The sequence below is a fragment of the Apiospora hydei genome, assembly GCF_038363865.1.
Source record: "Apiospora hydei strain CBS 114990 chromosome Unknown utg000005l_segment0_segment0, whole genome shotgun sequence".
NCBI lineage: Eukaryota > Fungi > Ascomycota > Sordariomycetes > Amphisphaeriales > Apiosporaceae > Apiospora > Apiospora hydei.
In genome coordinates, this window is record NW_027117364.1 from 1,744,482 (window position 1) to 1,759,829 (window position 15,348).

Sequence of the window (15,348 nt, forward strand, 5' to 3'; positions counted from 1 at the left end):
GCTAACTCGCGTGCTATACACCCTCGGAAGTACGTGTTGCGTTCTTTGTCTCGACTCAGACAGTACGCTCCCATGTCCCCGACTCCTGGGTCGCTCTTCGCGGCATTCGCTGCTCGACTTTTGTCGCTGGTCTCAGGAGATGGTACGCCTTTGTGTTGTCTCCCCTTTTTTTCCGTTTCGCAGGCCGTGTCAAACCCAAAAAGAGCAAATCCTTACACTGCGATCCAGATGACGCTGATCACAACGTCCATGCCCTTGCTCTCGCCGCCGTCGTACTTGAAGCTCCACATGCCGTCGGTCTTCTCGTTCCAGAAGGCTTGGGTAGCGGAGTGCATGCCGCGGCGTCCAACGTGCGGCTTGCCGTCGGTGGCGGTAGCACCACCGCCATCGCTGGTGCTGATGCGCGGCTCCTCCCCCTTGCTGTCGCTGCCGCCCTTAGGCCTGTTCAGAGACGAGGTAGGGACGAGATGCTGAACGATCGTGCTGTTGACGACGAACTTATGCGCAGGCCCTTGAGAGCCTGAGGGGGTGGCCTCGGAAATGAGAGCCTTTAGGATGGAGTTCTAGAAATGGGGTGTGCCGAGGTATCAGTATCGAGGAGATGTCCGAGAAAATCGCCGTTATCGGAATTGCGACAACGTGGTGGTGGACGAGGGAGGACAGCACGTACGATAATGGACGAGTTCCAATGCTCAACCTTGGCATGTTCGTAGTATTCGGCACCGCCGATGGCGCTCTGGCAAGCCTAACTCATAGTTGAACCCGTTCAGTCATCATGGTCTTTGTAATGTTGGTGCGATTGGGTCGGTGGGCGAACATACATCGGTGGCAATCTGCCGCAAACGGGTTGCGCCGACGGGCTACAGGAGACATTGGAGTTAGCGGACAGTCGCGCGTGAAGGTCGATGGCAGGGCTCGCATACGATGTTGGTAGGTGCAGCCATTGTTGTTGTATTTGATGAATTTGCGGCCGAGGCAGAATATCTACGTGTATCGGAGCTGGCGCGCGAGTTGATATGGAGGGACGACAATTATTCGGGCAAGACGGGGGTTTTTGGATGGCGGTAAATGCTGCTACAAGCGCTACTGGATCGGATGGAACCGGCTAGGAGCAACAGCCTTGCGGTGTCAATGAAGTAATGGTCGATTCTGTAATGGTTACGGCACGCGCGCAATGCAGTTAGGTAGTAATTGAATGAGGTCTGTCTGTTGGGTTGTATGTAGGGGGGCAGGCAGAGCAGGCTGTTCGTTCGGGTAGGTTAGATTAGCAGCAGCTCCGGCCGGCGCCCGCCTCCGCTTTTTCCCTTTCTTTCTTTCATTTGCCCAGCTCTTTTTTTCGGGCGAGCTTGGAGGGCAGGACTGGCAAAGATGTGCATATGCAGTGTGGCCCGCCCATTTTCCCTTTTCCCTCCAGAACGCTCGGACCATCTAAGCCAAAGGGTCACAGACTCAGAGACTCACAGACTCACAGACTCAGACGGAGTGAAGCGTGAGGGGGATGGCCAAGGAGGGAGCTCGGAACGGAAAGCTTCTTCAGCTGAGCTCAATCTATCTCTGGCTCTGTCTCTGCCCCGGATCGCGGGGTAGAGAGTACTGGAGGCTCAAAGCAGCAAGGGCACGTGAGAGTGGAAAGCTTGTCATGTTAGGTGTGGTACGCTCTTACACGAGGCATGTATCACTTCAACTCTACTGCCCGGCAGTTGACGACTGTGTAAGCCTCAGCATACTCGAAAAGGCAGGACTCGCGAAATCTGGGTTGTACATGGTTGAATGCAGTGCGACACTTCTTTGGTGTAATCTGATAAGACTATCGGCTCTTGTTCCTTCATCTTTAGGAGTCTGAGTCGGCATGTACGTGCAGGTATTTATATCTCGAGCATATATGACGGAGTGGCACCGTGTTTACAGATTATCCATCTATATCTATCATAAACAACCGGGTTGAATCCTCTTTGCTGACGTCCCCAAGCGCCTTGCCGTAGCAACGATTCCCGTGACAACATATCCATAATGACATAATGCAAGGCTTTAGTTTAGGTATTGGGCCAAACAAGAAAAAAGGCTCCATGGGGCCCCGTCGATACGCTCCCAATGGCCGAGCGAGGCGAGCCACCTGCGACTCCCCAGGCTCTGATTTTGCAGTACAGTACTATCGTGAGACTTGTTACTGAAGAATAGGATACCATACCTAGGTACCTACCAAATAGGACCGCGGGATTTCTTTGTGTAACCCGTCTACGGTCTACCGTCTCCCCTGCAAGACGGCGGCCAGTCAGGAAAAGGAATGTGCCCACGTGCCTGTCCGGCTCTCCCTCCAACGGGCAGAGTGGGGGGCTCTCGATTTGCTGCGGTACCAAAGTACCAAAGTACCCTCAAAACAACCGAAAAGATGAAGTAAATAGCCCGCTCCGTTCTTCTCCTCAGCCAGTCAGAGAGCAGCCTGGGCCCCGATCATGCACAAAAGCGGGCATCTCTCGGTGGCTGCTGTCGCCTGTCAGCAGTAGCTGTTGCGATCAAAGCAAATTGAAGCTTCTGATTCGACACGCCCTTCGTCATTTTCTTTTACTTACACCTGCATACACTGATACTCGACTGCCTTTCTACGACTGTTCTTCTACTTCAGCCCGGTCAAGTCAAATCGCTCGGGAGACTTGGACTCTTCATAAGTCTTTTGTTGTGCCGCTTGGAGATCCTGAAAAAGTGTCGTTGATTTGCCCGAATCTGTAGGTGCAGAATTGTTGTTTCAGTGTTGCGTTGCGTTGCTACCTCGGCGTCCACCTCTCCATCTCGCTGTATCTCCAACTTCCAGATGAACTAACGAGATTCCGTGTCTTCCAGTCGTTACCCAGTCCCGTCTCGCTGTCGTACAACCTTCAACAAACTCTTTGTACCATCAATCACCACCGACCAAACGGGACGCGCTCCGTCTCGTATCCCGCCAAATAAACATGTCGAGCCAGCCTCTGCTCCAGACTGCCCCAGGTAAATAAGGAATTCCATCCCATGATGCTTAGTCCGAACCCGTCCACGTCCGACTGACCGCGATGGTTTCTCCCTCTGCCAACAGGCAAGCGCATAGCCCTGCCCACCCGTGTCGAACCTAAGGTCTTCTTCGCCAACGAGCGAACCTTCCTGTCATGGCTCAACTTCACCGTGGTCCTCGGCGCCCTGGCCATCGGCATGCTGAACTTTGGTGACCGGCCCGCCTTCATCTCGGCCTTCCTCTTCACCGGCGTGGCCATGCTCACCATGATCTACGCCCTCGTAACCTACCACTGGCGAGCGAGCTCTATACGAAGAAGGGGGCAGGCCGGCTTTGACGATCGCTACGGCCCGACTCTCCTGGCCATCGTTCTGCTGCTGGCCGTCATTGTCAACTTCGTTCTCCGCATCGCCTACCGCGAGAAGCGCGTCTAAGAGCAAGTCGAGTCCATTGTATATACAACCTGCGAAACCGGGACCAGGCCCGGTATGAAGTGATATGTCAGTATCAGCCGCCGACTACGAAGAAACCGACGAGCGCATGATGAACGGGCGACTTGACGAGCCATGGAGAAGCCTGTTACATGCTGGTGCAAATAGCTTTGTGAGAGAAGAAAGATTGATATAGTGCTGTGTTGTGTTGTCCGGCGCACAACGGGAAAAAGATTGAAGTTTGGTACATAATGGAATGAACTCGGTGTATCTTGAGGGATTGCAGCAATGCATTGTACATAGTATAGTATTTATCAGTGGGTATCAAGCATTGTATAGAAGTTCTGGGTATCTTAAAATACGGGCCAAAGCGATATAGGATACGGCCGCGATGCCCAATCTGTGAGCATTCGAAGTCCGAGTTCCGTTTCGTATATTATGCCAAAGGAAGCCAAGTAAACATCCGACCAAGCCCCAGACCTTGGAAACATGTTCACAGCGGTACCTCCTCGTTTCCGTGATGCTCTGGGACATGATGTCCTCGTACCTCATGAGTCATGCGCAAAAGCGCTTTTCTTGCACGAAGACGATCCGAACAACAATCTCAAGGTGGCTGCTAGGCGTTCCCTTGCCCTGTTTATTCCCGCCCCCAAGAGAGATGACCGCCATAGGTTGTCGAGGATCTTCATGCATATAGTTTACATGGCCCATCCTATTCATGATGCCATGTGTTGCAATCATTGATGCTGTAGTTTGGTACTGCATAGAGCCGGTTCACGTAGGGGATCCAAATTCAACTGTCGGCCGGGTCATCATTCGTTTGCTCCCCGTATCGCCTCCGCAGCTCATCGATGGGTGTGAGTGACAAGAACAGGCTCATGACTGGCACCGCGCGAATCTTTGGCGTGCCTTCAATGGCGCGTTCGAAGGGAGTCTTCATTTGCTCAAAGTCGTCATCATCTTCGTCCTTGTTCTCATCTCGCTCCTTCTCCCGCCCCTGCTGTTGCTCATCATCGGTCATCTCCTTCTCGCCCGGGGCTTGGCGTTGGGCGAGTATCGTTTCGTCGATCACGGTCTTTCCCTCCCCTCGGCCATTGGAGCTTCTTCCCTTCTCGCGTTCCACGTCCTTGGTCTCCGCGCCTAGCGCGATGTACTGGTACCACCTCTTCGTTTCGTCCTGATGGCCGCCGCTCTTTAGCATCTCCCGCTTCGCAATCTCGGCGATGCTGATCAACTTCCCGGCATCCGAAGCGCGGGCGCGCAAGACCGAAACCCGTGTCCTCTCTTTCGGGACTGGCTGGAGATGGCGGAGGACGGATGTCACCTTCTTCTGGATCTTGGACGAGGAGATCACTGAGTGCGTCTGGACGTCGTACTTGGACTCGACCGCGGCGAGGATCTTGGCATCGCTTGATGCGGTGATGTTCAGCGTTGAGGCCAGTCGCGGTCTTTTGCTGGACGTCGTCGCCGTCGCATCGGTTGTTGCAGGGTTGCCGGCTGGCGTCGGCGGCTCGCTGCGCTTGCGCTTTGTGGATGTGGTGATGTCGCCGCCACCGAGGCGGCCTTGTTGCGCAAGGGCTCCCTGTGTCGTCGCCATTCCCTCTGTCTCTCTGTTTCTCCGGTCTAACGTCTCAGCTGCTCATCCAATATTTTGTCTTTTCGCCCCGGCTTTCGTTGTTTGGAGGTATCAATTGCTTTGCCGGACAGCTTGATTTGGGTTGGGAATCCGTTGTTTGCGTTCGTGAGGGGGAGCGGGATCATTCATCTTCAAAAATTCAAGGTTACTAAGCAGTGCGGCACCTTATCGATAAGTCGTCGGAGCTCGAAGCTTGCCTACACGCGACTTCATATGCATATTCTATCTGCGATTCGCATGTGTGCTTTGGAGGAGCTATCCGCCATCCATGGCTTTTCCCTCCTGCAAATTAGACCTTTTATTACACCTCCCCGTAGATGAGAATCTTACGAATATATGTAAAGTCTTCTCTCATTATGTAACAATCGCTGCCCAGGAAACCGCCCTGAATGCCTACAGAGGCGACGATAGCACTTTACACAACTACGGGATGCGTCATACGGTTTCAGGTGCGTTGTGATGTTCTTCGGCAAGGCATTCCTGATGATATTGAGTCCAACATCGGCCTTTCCCCGCCAATGACTTTTGTCCTATGTCACAGAGTGTTCCGGTGTCATACTATTTCAAGCCCACCATCTTCATCGTTCCTGTACGCAAAGGGCAAGTCACTTTTTGCGAACAACAAGAACAGCTCCTCTGATGGTCTGATCATGGTTGGTTGATCTCCATTCTCGACCCCCATGCTAGTCTCATGCAGCCATCATTGATCGGGCTCGCGCCAAGCTTTACTCGAGACCCATGAACCCTGCCCGCCCCCCTCAAGCCCACCTAACTCAGGTGCATCAAGAACGCTCTGCCCATACAATATTCGCGATAGCTACTGTTTGTTCAAGGGTTCAGCTTAGCCAGGCACAAGCTTCCGGTTCGTTCCCCGTGACCCTTCGTGCGACTTCCAAGACACGCATGCTCTCTGAGCGCCCCGGAAGATGGCCAACGGCTTGAATGCATGCGAGCGTGACGACTGGACCGTCCGTCCACATCGCTCTACCGGATACTAGATATCATGCATGCATGCATTCCACCATCCCATAGCTCGGCCTGGCTGGCGGACGGGGCAAATTGTGAAACATGTATCCGGATGGCATCAACGAGCTTGACAATGCGAGCGCACCACCACACATGCAGCACTCGACGCCATGCCCCGGATGTTGTTTTAGTGTCCTCCCCAAGGCAACGCCACGGAATCAGGGAAACTCGAGGCTAAGACTCGATCGAGAGGCATGTCTGAACAGCTTCGATTAGACGAATGCGCTATATTCTATCGCTTTGCGCGGTTTTATAGCTGGAGGCGCTAGCAGGGCAGGTTGTCTGAAACTGTCTCTTTTGCTTGTTTAGTCGGTTGACGTGTCGTATTACACAGACCCTTCATGCAAGCTACTATTGCAAGATTCATTATCTCGAGCCTTGGAGCCTATCATGTCATGCTTGGAGTTCTCCGCTTCAGCTTGGGGCTCTGCATTAATATAAACACAAAAGAATGAATGCAAAGTTGCAGAGGCAACGACGGCCCAGTACGATTGAACTGTTTGCCAGGCAACTAACTGCCTTGCATAGACTCCAACGCCGCTTGTGGGCACTACTGATCCTAGCCCCAGGACTTACACGCCTACAGTATGTACTAATAGTCGTGCTATATGGCCAAGATACAGGTAGTATATGGGCCCGAATGCCATGACTGCTTGGCTTGACTTGTGAACCCTCGGTTCATGATGATGATGGTGATGATGACGATGATGGCATGTAGCCTCTTTTCGAGGGTTGTCACTTGTCACTTTACAGTCGAACCGAGTTCTGTAGCGAGGCATGTTGACCGCCACCTTGGTGACTCCATATGACAACACCGATGGATGGACTCCATCGCTGGGTCTTGGTTGCATCTTCTCCGTCCGAGATACAGGAGGATAGGCAGTTGTTGGGCATTGTGATCCAACCTCGTGCATACCGACCTACTTACACGTTCCTAGCCTATTGCTTACTATTTTCGTCGGTGGGAGGAAGATAGGTAGCAACCCTGCAGCCCAGCACGATTTGGAATCCCTCCCACCTCCGGCTGCCTGGGGCTTATCTAGGCGCTGACTTGCAACCCCTCGCCGGATATATTTGTGTTGTCCATAAATGTACGTACGGAGTCCTACCGACGAGACCAGAAAAACAAAGGGACGAGCACAAGGGGTCGGGCAAACAAACCAGCAACTGTACTGCGGCAAAACCAGGTACGTTGCATGCCTCCCTTACTTGCCCAAAGATAGATCGTGCAGAGAGGGTTCCGGTCTCCCTGTTGCCGTTCTTATAGGACGGGCTGCTGACTGGTATGCCGGGGACCAAGTGATTGTTAAACTCGCACACCAACACACACACCCGTATGGGGGGTTGTCTGCAATAGACCAACCCCATTCGTCGCCATCGAACAGGGTGGACGAAGGTGGACAGCCACTAGCAAGGCAAACAGGGTCCCCTTCTGGCCCCCGCCTACTGCCCGGCCTCTCTGCTTCTCTGCCCCGACCCCCTGTTGCCTGTCGCTAGCCTGCGAGCCTGTCCTCCCAAGAAACAAGTTGGTTTCCACCCCCAGGAGATAGCGGACTTGGAACGCGGGCTGCACATTGCTTGGAACGAATTTGGATCTGGAACTGGAACGACAGCTCCATTGCTGCTCCATCCACCCACCCCATATCCTCCTCTTGGCGGCGCAGAAAGAAGCAGCAGCGAAGCAGCGCAAAATCCAGAAGCAATACTACCCAAAAAGTCGCGCGGCCTCTTCTCTCCAGATTACGACACGACAAAACAATCGAGCAATCACCGGCTGCACGCCCATCGGTTTTTACCTTCCGCAACACCTCTGCATCTCGCCAAAACTGCAACAAGACGCGCGCGACCAAAAACACACACACAACAACAACCAGCAGCCCTCGCAACAGACCTCCAAGTCCACCAACGTTGCGCATATCGCCTTTTCCGTTCCCCGTTCTTCGTTCATTTCGCGCATTCCTTTTTTGGTGTCCTCATTTTCCCCCAAAGTGTCGCATCAATCAAATAACTTCTGACGTGCCCGTCAACACGCCCACCCGCAATCATTACAGCGACCTTTCTAATACCCGTCAATTGACAACCAACCTTTTTTAATCGCTTTGCCCACCAGCAACCAGCCAAAGTCTCGCCGGTCGCATTGACTTGACACGGAAGCAAAACACTCATACGCACCTCTCATTTATTTGAGAAGGAACCTTTTAATTGCGCGATCGCATCTTGGGCCCATTTTCGTCGGTTTCGGTGAACGGAAGCTGCCTGCGCCCTTCTGCTGCTGCTGCCGCCCTCCCTTCCACGACTTGTTTTGCGCAATCGCCTCGGACGCCTCTGAGTGGCCCTGTGCTACTGCTGCCTCCAACAGAAGTCGGGTTGCATCGTTTTCGCATTGCGCAGCCCCCTTTCGCCCTCCCCTTGTACATATATATTTTAGCGAAAAAGGGTGTCCCTCTCGCATTCCTTCGAATTCCAAAGGCGCCACTCTTTTCTGCTGTTGTTGCCCGTCGCTCCTCCCTCATTCCCTGACTGACTCAGACTGAGTTTCGTTGGGTTTGACGGTGGCCACATCATCGTCCCGTCTAAAAAAAAAAGAGGAGAGCACGCCTAGCGGAGCCCTTTTTACCTCATTAAGCGGCCGCAAACCAACCTGGCGGTGCTTAATCTTCACCACCGAACTCTCTCGCGCGACAGTCGGCAAGCAACCCTTTTCTCTCTCCGAAAAGGCTTCATTCACTGTCACTGCCTGCGCTGTCCAGTTCTGCCTCGCTAAACCTTGGCTGTTTCTCTGCTGTTTGCCTGCCTGTCGGGCCTTCTTGGGGTGCAGTAACCAGCAGCGAATTAAAGCGGGAGGCCCCCAAGTAATCCGCGCAATTACTTTTTCGGGGGTGCTGGGCTAATAGCGCCAAGCTGGTGCCAATCAATTTCCCCCCTCCTCCCTCCCTCCCTTTTCTCCCTCTCCGGCTCCATTCGAGCTGACGGGGCCTGTCTCGTCTCTCTGTCCTTTTTGGCCCCGATCCTCCGATCGCTGCCTTCGCTCCCCTTTTCTTCCCTGCAAGAACCCCCCCAGAAGGTGCAGGCCAGTGTTACGTCAGCCTTGCCTTCCCCCAAATCGTCCGCACCTCGCCTCGATTTCGCTTTCCCCCTTTGCATCGGCCAGGGCTCCCTCAACCTTTGGCAACCTTGCTTACTGCCAACCTTGCGCGTCGCAAACCACTTTCAACGCTGCAAAACAAAAAGCCCCATTCTGAGAAATAAGGTCTTTCAACGCCCCAAAGCGAATCACCCCAACTTCTCATCTTTTTATTTGTGAGTAGGGTATGCTCATGTTCCGATTCTGGGGCTCAGATTCAAGGGGTAGCGACAAGCCTGAGCAGGTACTCCATCAACCTATGCTTGATTTTGCGAAACCCGTGCAGTCGTTAGTGTCAGAGCCGTGCAAAGTGACGTCGCCGTCACGTCCTCCGAAGCGCCGGAGGCAGAGCAACGCCGCGATAGCGTCGCACCCCGCTGCCGCTGCTCTCGCAGTGAAGCGGTTAAGGGTAGATGAGGATGACCAAGATGAGAGTAGACCGAAGAAGAAGGTAGCGCTGGCGGCCCAGGGGGCGGAGGATGAAGCTGTGCGATCTCAAGCGCCGCCGACGCCGCAGTCGCAAACGCTGTCACAGTCGCGCCGCGGGTCAGCCGAGTTGGAACACGCAAAGGAAATCATCCAACACCAGTTTAGTCACGATATTTTACTCAAGCACAACGAGCTTCGTTTGATACAGCAAGAACTGGCCAAATGCCAGGTCGCTTTGGAACAGTTGCGCCGGTGTCACTTGATCCCGTACCCCGTCAACACCCCGACGCCCGATCAGATGCTGCAGATTAGCAGTGGAATGGGACCTGCGCTGAAGGCGAAAGCCGGTGACAAGGTGCCTCAGTGGGCGCCTCCGTTTGGTGTCACTGATGGGCCATATGCGCGTCACTACGCCAAGTGGCTCATTCCAGACCCCAAATTTGATGGTATCGTGCCGGAGTCGTCGGTGCATGCTGAGTCCACTAGGTTCAGGAATGGCGTCGAGAGCAGGTCGATGAGGAACAGCTTTGGCGAGGTAGGAGTTATGCCGACCAAAGGGCGACCTCCCCGTGGTTCAGCTGGCCAGAAGCTGCATGCCCTGTCAAACGGTTATCCTCAGCCCAAGGATAAGGCCGGTCCATGTGTGCTAAAGCGCTCCGACGGCAAGACTGTGAAGCTGGTCTGCCTCGACTGTAATAGGGAAAACTTCTCCAGCACGCAAGGCTTCATTAACCACTGTCGCATTGCTCACAAGCGCGATTTTAAGAGCCACGAAGAGGCGGCCGTTGCCTGCGGTCATCCCATTGAAGTGGAAGAGGCCCGTGGCGACGCCCAGGAGGAGAAGCCGGCGGCTGTCAGCGTCAGCAACACCAACTCTGCTGCTGCTGTCTCTGCCACCCCGGCGGTGGCCACTGGACTCGTGCATCCTTTCGCCCGCCAGAACGGGCTCGCTGAATCTGAGCCTTATTTCTCGGTTCTTGCTCGGATCAAGGAATCTATGGACATGTTCAAGAAGGGTCAGCTTCCGAACGTCAAGTCCATACCTGGCGTACCCAGTACGCCTGTCTCGGCGAAGCCATCTAATCATGCGCCAGCCAAGTTCGCGGCGTCTGCTGACTCGCCTCATCTGTCTCGCCTCCTTCAGAGCCGTGGTAAGTCCATGGATCTGAGCGAGCTGGTCCGTGACGCGAAGACCAAAATCAACCTTGACGAAGTCATGTCGCCCGAGGATGAAGATTCCGAGGAAGTTGAGCCACCGTCCTTGCTGCCCAACGACGGCGACCAGGGTGCGGTAATGCGAATGCCCCGTATACCTGCGCGGACAACCAAATCACCTATCCCTATGCCTTCGACAACTCGCCCTGTTAGCAGCAAAGGCCGGCCTCCTGTCGGAGTCCCCGTCGGAGCATATGCTACGCCTGTGCCCACACCGGCTGCACGGGCGGCTCCCGAGCAAGAACCAGATTTGCCGCGCATTGATGATGAGATGGAACTGGAACTCAGCCCCAACACAGCCATCAGCAACAACGCGCCATCCCTCGTTAGCGACGATGGTGAATATGACGACTCTGTTGACGGCTCCTCGGATGAGTCAGTGGCCAACGATAGTCTCGATGCCGAGTCCATGTCGGACGTCGCGGAGATTGGGTTTGATGATGATCACGTCGGGCCCCGCGGCATTCGTCACCATCGCGGGTCGACAGCCGGACACACGGCGGTGCGACTTCGCAAGGAGGACAACAAGCACGTGACCATTGTGAGCCCTGTCAAGAATGACGGCGGTCCCAAGAAACGCGGTCGGCCAGTCAAGGGAACATAACTGCGCAAATATGCTGCCTGCTCAGTGTTGGCGACACTGTCTGGCGCCAACCAAACCAAAACAGTCATGGGCAAGACCTCATGACATTTCTCGCCCCTCTTGTTGGATTATACCGGATTCTTGGAAGAGACCTTTTTGCAAATACACACTTTTAGTAGCGATTAATTTTTTTGAGACACGACTATCTATATACATGCCGCGCGGCTGAGCAGCGCTGGTCGACACGGATCGACAGATACGCTGTCGCTGGCTGATGTCTGCCAACGGAACGATGAGAAACAAGCACACAGCGGCGTTGGAAGGCAGAAAGGGGATTAGCGAATGCATTTTATTTATTTACTTTTTCAAATTTACGCCCCCCTCTTTTCTCTGTGGTAGAATTTTGAAGGGGAATTGGGAAGGGAATGGAATGTACGGATGTACGGATGGATGGATGGATGGATGAGGAACTTTTATTCCAAGGCTTTTTTCTTCACCAAAGGGAGAAGAAAGGGGGAACCTGTTCATAACCCAGAAAGCAAACTGGGCATGCATGATGAGATGATTAGGAATGCGAGGCGTGTCTTTGTTTTCCCGGCTGCTTTCTCACGGAGCATCTGTACTCATCAAAGTCCCCCCTTTTCTGTATATATGTACACAAACTACCAAGACTTCCCTGTATAAAGAAAAAGCCAATAGTCAAAGATAAGGTGGAAACACAATGTCGAGCCCGCCTTACCAATATGTACTCTTCTATGCAGTGAACAATCATGAGTTTTCATTATCCATGCCGCAGTTGGAGATCTTCTGCTTACATTCTTCCACATGAGGTACAAAGTAAACCGCGATATCCACGAGACCAAAGTTGTCGTCCAGGATGCCTGTTATCTTTTTCCATCCTCAATTACTATTGTAGTTTAAACCCTCAGCATGCTTCGTCTACTCGGACTGGTGGTCGTCGGTCTCGTAGGCAATAACATAGACAGAAATCAGTACTTGCTGTTACTACACGAGCTAATAATAGACCGCCCGAACCGTTCCACTGCTACTATAAGTACCACCTTTCTCTTAATCACCAACTTATTCTACCGGAATAAAATCATGGCTGCTGTTGCCCCTCCTTCCCTTTACTCCTGGCCGAAACCCATAGTCTCCTCCACGGCAATGGTCAGCTTCTGCTGCAGTGCCTCGAGCGACTTGTATGGTGGCAAATCTAAACGGTTGAAACTGTAGAAGAGAAGAAAATGGTTAGCATACGATTCGGATCATGATACAAGGGGGCTTTTGATGTTGGGTTCGAAAAGGAGCAAAACTTACCAAGTGTGTGCCTTTGGCAAATTACCCAGCTCTCCCGCCTTCTCAATCGTGAATCGCCTAGGACCATCGCTGCCTTGCAAATCTTTAAAGCCATTGACCGGAATACGGGATGTGCCCGTCGTGAACTGCAACAGTCTGCTCTTCTGCTCTCCATCCCAGCTGCGCACCGTCTGCCAGAAGAACTGGATCACCTCATCGCTTTCCGTGTATCCACGGTAGTCGGTATGCTTCTTCCAGTCATCGACGTCAATCTCCGCGATACCTCCTATCAGCAACTCTAGTTCACGCTCGTCAAAGACGTTGATCAGGTCTTGCGGGATCAGCTCGTGGAATCCTTCCTTGAAGGCCTGGAACTGCTCCTCGATACGCTTCTCGATTCTCCACTTGACCATCAAGTCAACATACTCCTTCTTGTTATCGTTGGTGACGTCAATGTCGCGACCACCGGGGATCAGGTCCTCGACATGTATGACGCCGAAACGCTCATCTTCGGTAGAGAAGGTCTGCTCCAGGATACCGCCCGAAATGTCGTTGTCCAACATCCACTGCAGACTGCGATGGAAGTCCGCGTCGACACCCTCCATATCAGCCAGCTGCACCGCCTTGCCCAGCATCATCTTGTATAAGGCGCCAATGAAGAAAGCATCCAGGAAGCGACGGTGGAAAATGGCCAAACCGACCACACGGCCAATGAACTTGAAGTAGTTCAGATGCTCCGGGTTAATCCCCGAATGGGGGTTAATCTGAAGTGTGTAGTTGTCATGGGCCGAGTATTCGAACAAACAGTAAAACGGATTGAACATCTCGTGAGATAAAAGGAAGAAGAACTCTCGGGACAAACCACCGTAGTCCAGACCGTCCTCGCCATCGAATTTGATCATTAGACGCTTCTTGAGATCGGTGGCAGACTGCCGCGAAATCTCGGCAAAAGAGTCTTCGAAGATATGCGATCGCCGCACCTTGATGTGGCATTGCCCCGAAAGGATGCGCATGGCCGGCTGGGATCGGAAGTAGATCAGCTTCCTCCTGAAGTCACGCTTGTACTGTGGTACATTTTGATCCAAGGATGAAGGCAGGCGCGGGTCATCCCAGGTAGTTGTTTTGGTGTTATGGTCGACGAAGTAGACGCGGGCCGTGTTCGTAAGTCGCATCTCCCACCCACTGGGCAGAGGCCCAAGTTGAGAGACGGGCTGCTGCTGAATGGTACCATTGGCGTTGTTCTGCCCGCCGTACATTCTAATGTACTGTTGCCGGCGAGGATCAACCCAGGTAGTGGTCCGCGTATTGTGGTCAACGAAGTACGGGCGACCTTCTGGAGTCCACCTCTGCTCCCAGCCAGGAGGCAGTTCACCTGTGCCGGGGCTTGTAGCTCCAGTGTGCATCATCGTGGCAGCATTAGCGCTCTGCGCGGCATTTTGCTGTTGCTGCTGGTCTCGCGACGGAGAGTTGGCTCCAGTGCGATCTTCAGGCAGGGTTCGGTTTTGATGACGTTGGCGCTCGACCTGGGTGGAAGCCTCGCGATCGGCTGAAGAGTTACCACCACCACTCCCAGTCGGACGATTCCAGCTCGTGGTTCGGGTATTGTGGTCGACATAATAGGTCCGTCCGAGATTGTCTTCGCGTCTCTCCCATCCAGCAGGCAGGCGACCCTGGGCATCCTCGAAGGGGCTCATCTGGGTCGACCCTCGTGATTGATGACCGCTGGCCCCATTGATTGGCGGTGCTGGACCATTAGGATTACTAGGATTAGGGCGGACTGTTAATGCCTGCGAGCCATTCGCACCAGAAGCCGAGGAGGTCGGTCGGTTCGACGTCGTGTCCGCGGTCAAAGTCGACGCTTGCGGAGTCGGCAAAGATGGCCGACTGGAGTTTGATGGCGTATGTTGTCCGGCGGCCGGGGCCGTTAGGTTGGTCGACAGGTTGATGATGAGCTTACCGTGGACCACTAGATTATCAGTAGACTTTTTGAGGTCTCGTGTAAGCATCTGGTCTAAACATGGCGAATTGTCAGCGTTAGTCAAAGGCGGCCTCAGGATCAATACCGGCAGAATCCGAGCAGGAAAACGAACCATCAGCGCCATTGGCGAGTTCGATGACATCGCCGATGCGGATGTTGATGACACCCAGGAAGCCCTGGTCCTTCTTCTTGAACTTCTTCTGGTCAAAGACCTGCACGGCTAGTATGCCATCCTCGTTTGCTCGGAAGTCGAAGCTCTCGTTCCAGTAGGGGTTTAAGGTGCGTTTGGAGACGGTCGTCGTCTTGGTCTGCTCGCCATTGATGGTAGCGACGGCGAACGGATCAGGGAAGCCTAGATGCGGGGAAGAGGTAACGTCAGTATGGGCTCATTTATCCTCTTCAGCGGAATGCATGTCCGCGGAGGGGGGCGCATGTCGACATACGAAAGACATCTCGTTTATAGAGCCCGTCGGCGGCGATGACTGCGATGGTACTACGTTAGCCTAGTGTCCCCTCATGCTCGCGATGGCAAGAGCGGCAAGCAAGCGATCGAATGGATGGCTTGGTGGGCACGACGATGAGCGAGACGGATGGGGGTGACGGAGCAACGCACTGGTAACTCGTAGATTGGCCTGACTATACGTCAT

The 15,348-nt window shown here is 53.7% G+C and overlaps 5 protein-coding genes across 5 annotated transcripts; 2 read left to right on the forward strand and 3 right to left on the reverse strand.

The window, feature by feature from the left end:
- Positions 1-212: 212 nt before the first annotated feature.
- On the reverse strand, positions 213-944 carry PG997_006028 (uncharacterized protein; the record flags this gene model as incomplete). Its single annotated transcript, XM_066810343.1, has 4 exons — positions 213-563; positions 671-745; positions 822-860; positions 924-944. 4 exons carry the CDS (start codon positions 942-944, stop codon positions 213-215), a joined length of 486 nt encoding a protein of 161 aa, XP_066669266.1.
- Positions 945-2,948: 2,004 nt separating this feature from the next.
- Positions 2,949-3,417, forward strand: PG997_006029 (uncharacterized protein; the record flags this gene model as incomplete). Its single annotated transcript, XM_066810344.1, has 2 exons — positions 2,949-2,982; positions 3,068-3,417. The coding sequence occupies 2 exons, from the start codon at positions 2,949-2,951 to the stop codon at positions 3,415-3,417; spliced, it is 384 nt and encodes a 127-aa protein (XP_066669267.1).
- Positions 3,418-4,207: 790 nt separating this feature from the next.
- Positions 4,208-5,011, reverse strand: PG997_006030 (uncharacterized protein; the record flags this gene model as incomplete). Its single annotated transcript, XM_066810345.1, has 1 exon — positions 4,208-5,011. The coding sequence occupies one exon, from the start codon at positions 5,009-5,011 to the stop codon at positions 4,208-4,210; it is 804 nt and encodes a 267-aa protein (XP_066669268.1).
- A 4,376-nt stretch (positions 5,012-9,387) lies between these two features.
- On the forward strand, positions 9,388-11,448 carry PG997_006031 (uncharacterized protein; the record flags this gene model as incomplete). Its single annotated transcript, XM_066810346.1, has 1 exon — positions 9,388-11,448. The coding sequence occupies one exon, from the start codon at positions 9,388-9,390 to the stop codon at positions 11,446-11,448; it is 2,061 nt and encodes a 686-aa protein (XP_066669269.1).
- Positions 11,449-12,554: 1,106 nt separating this feature from the next.
- On the reverse strand, positions 12,555-15,348 carry PG997_006032 (uncharacterized protein; the record flags this gene model as incomplete). Its single annotated transcript, XM_066810347.1, has 4 exons — positions 12,555-12,654; positions 12,745-14,734; positions 14,814-15,086; positions 15,315-15,348. The coding sequence occupies 4 exons, from the start codon at positions 15,346-15,348 to the stop codon at positions 12,555-12,557; spliced, it is 2,397 nt and encodes a 798-aa protein (XP_066669270.1).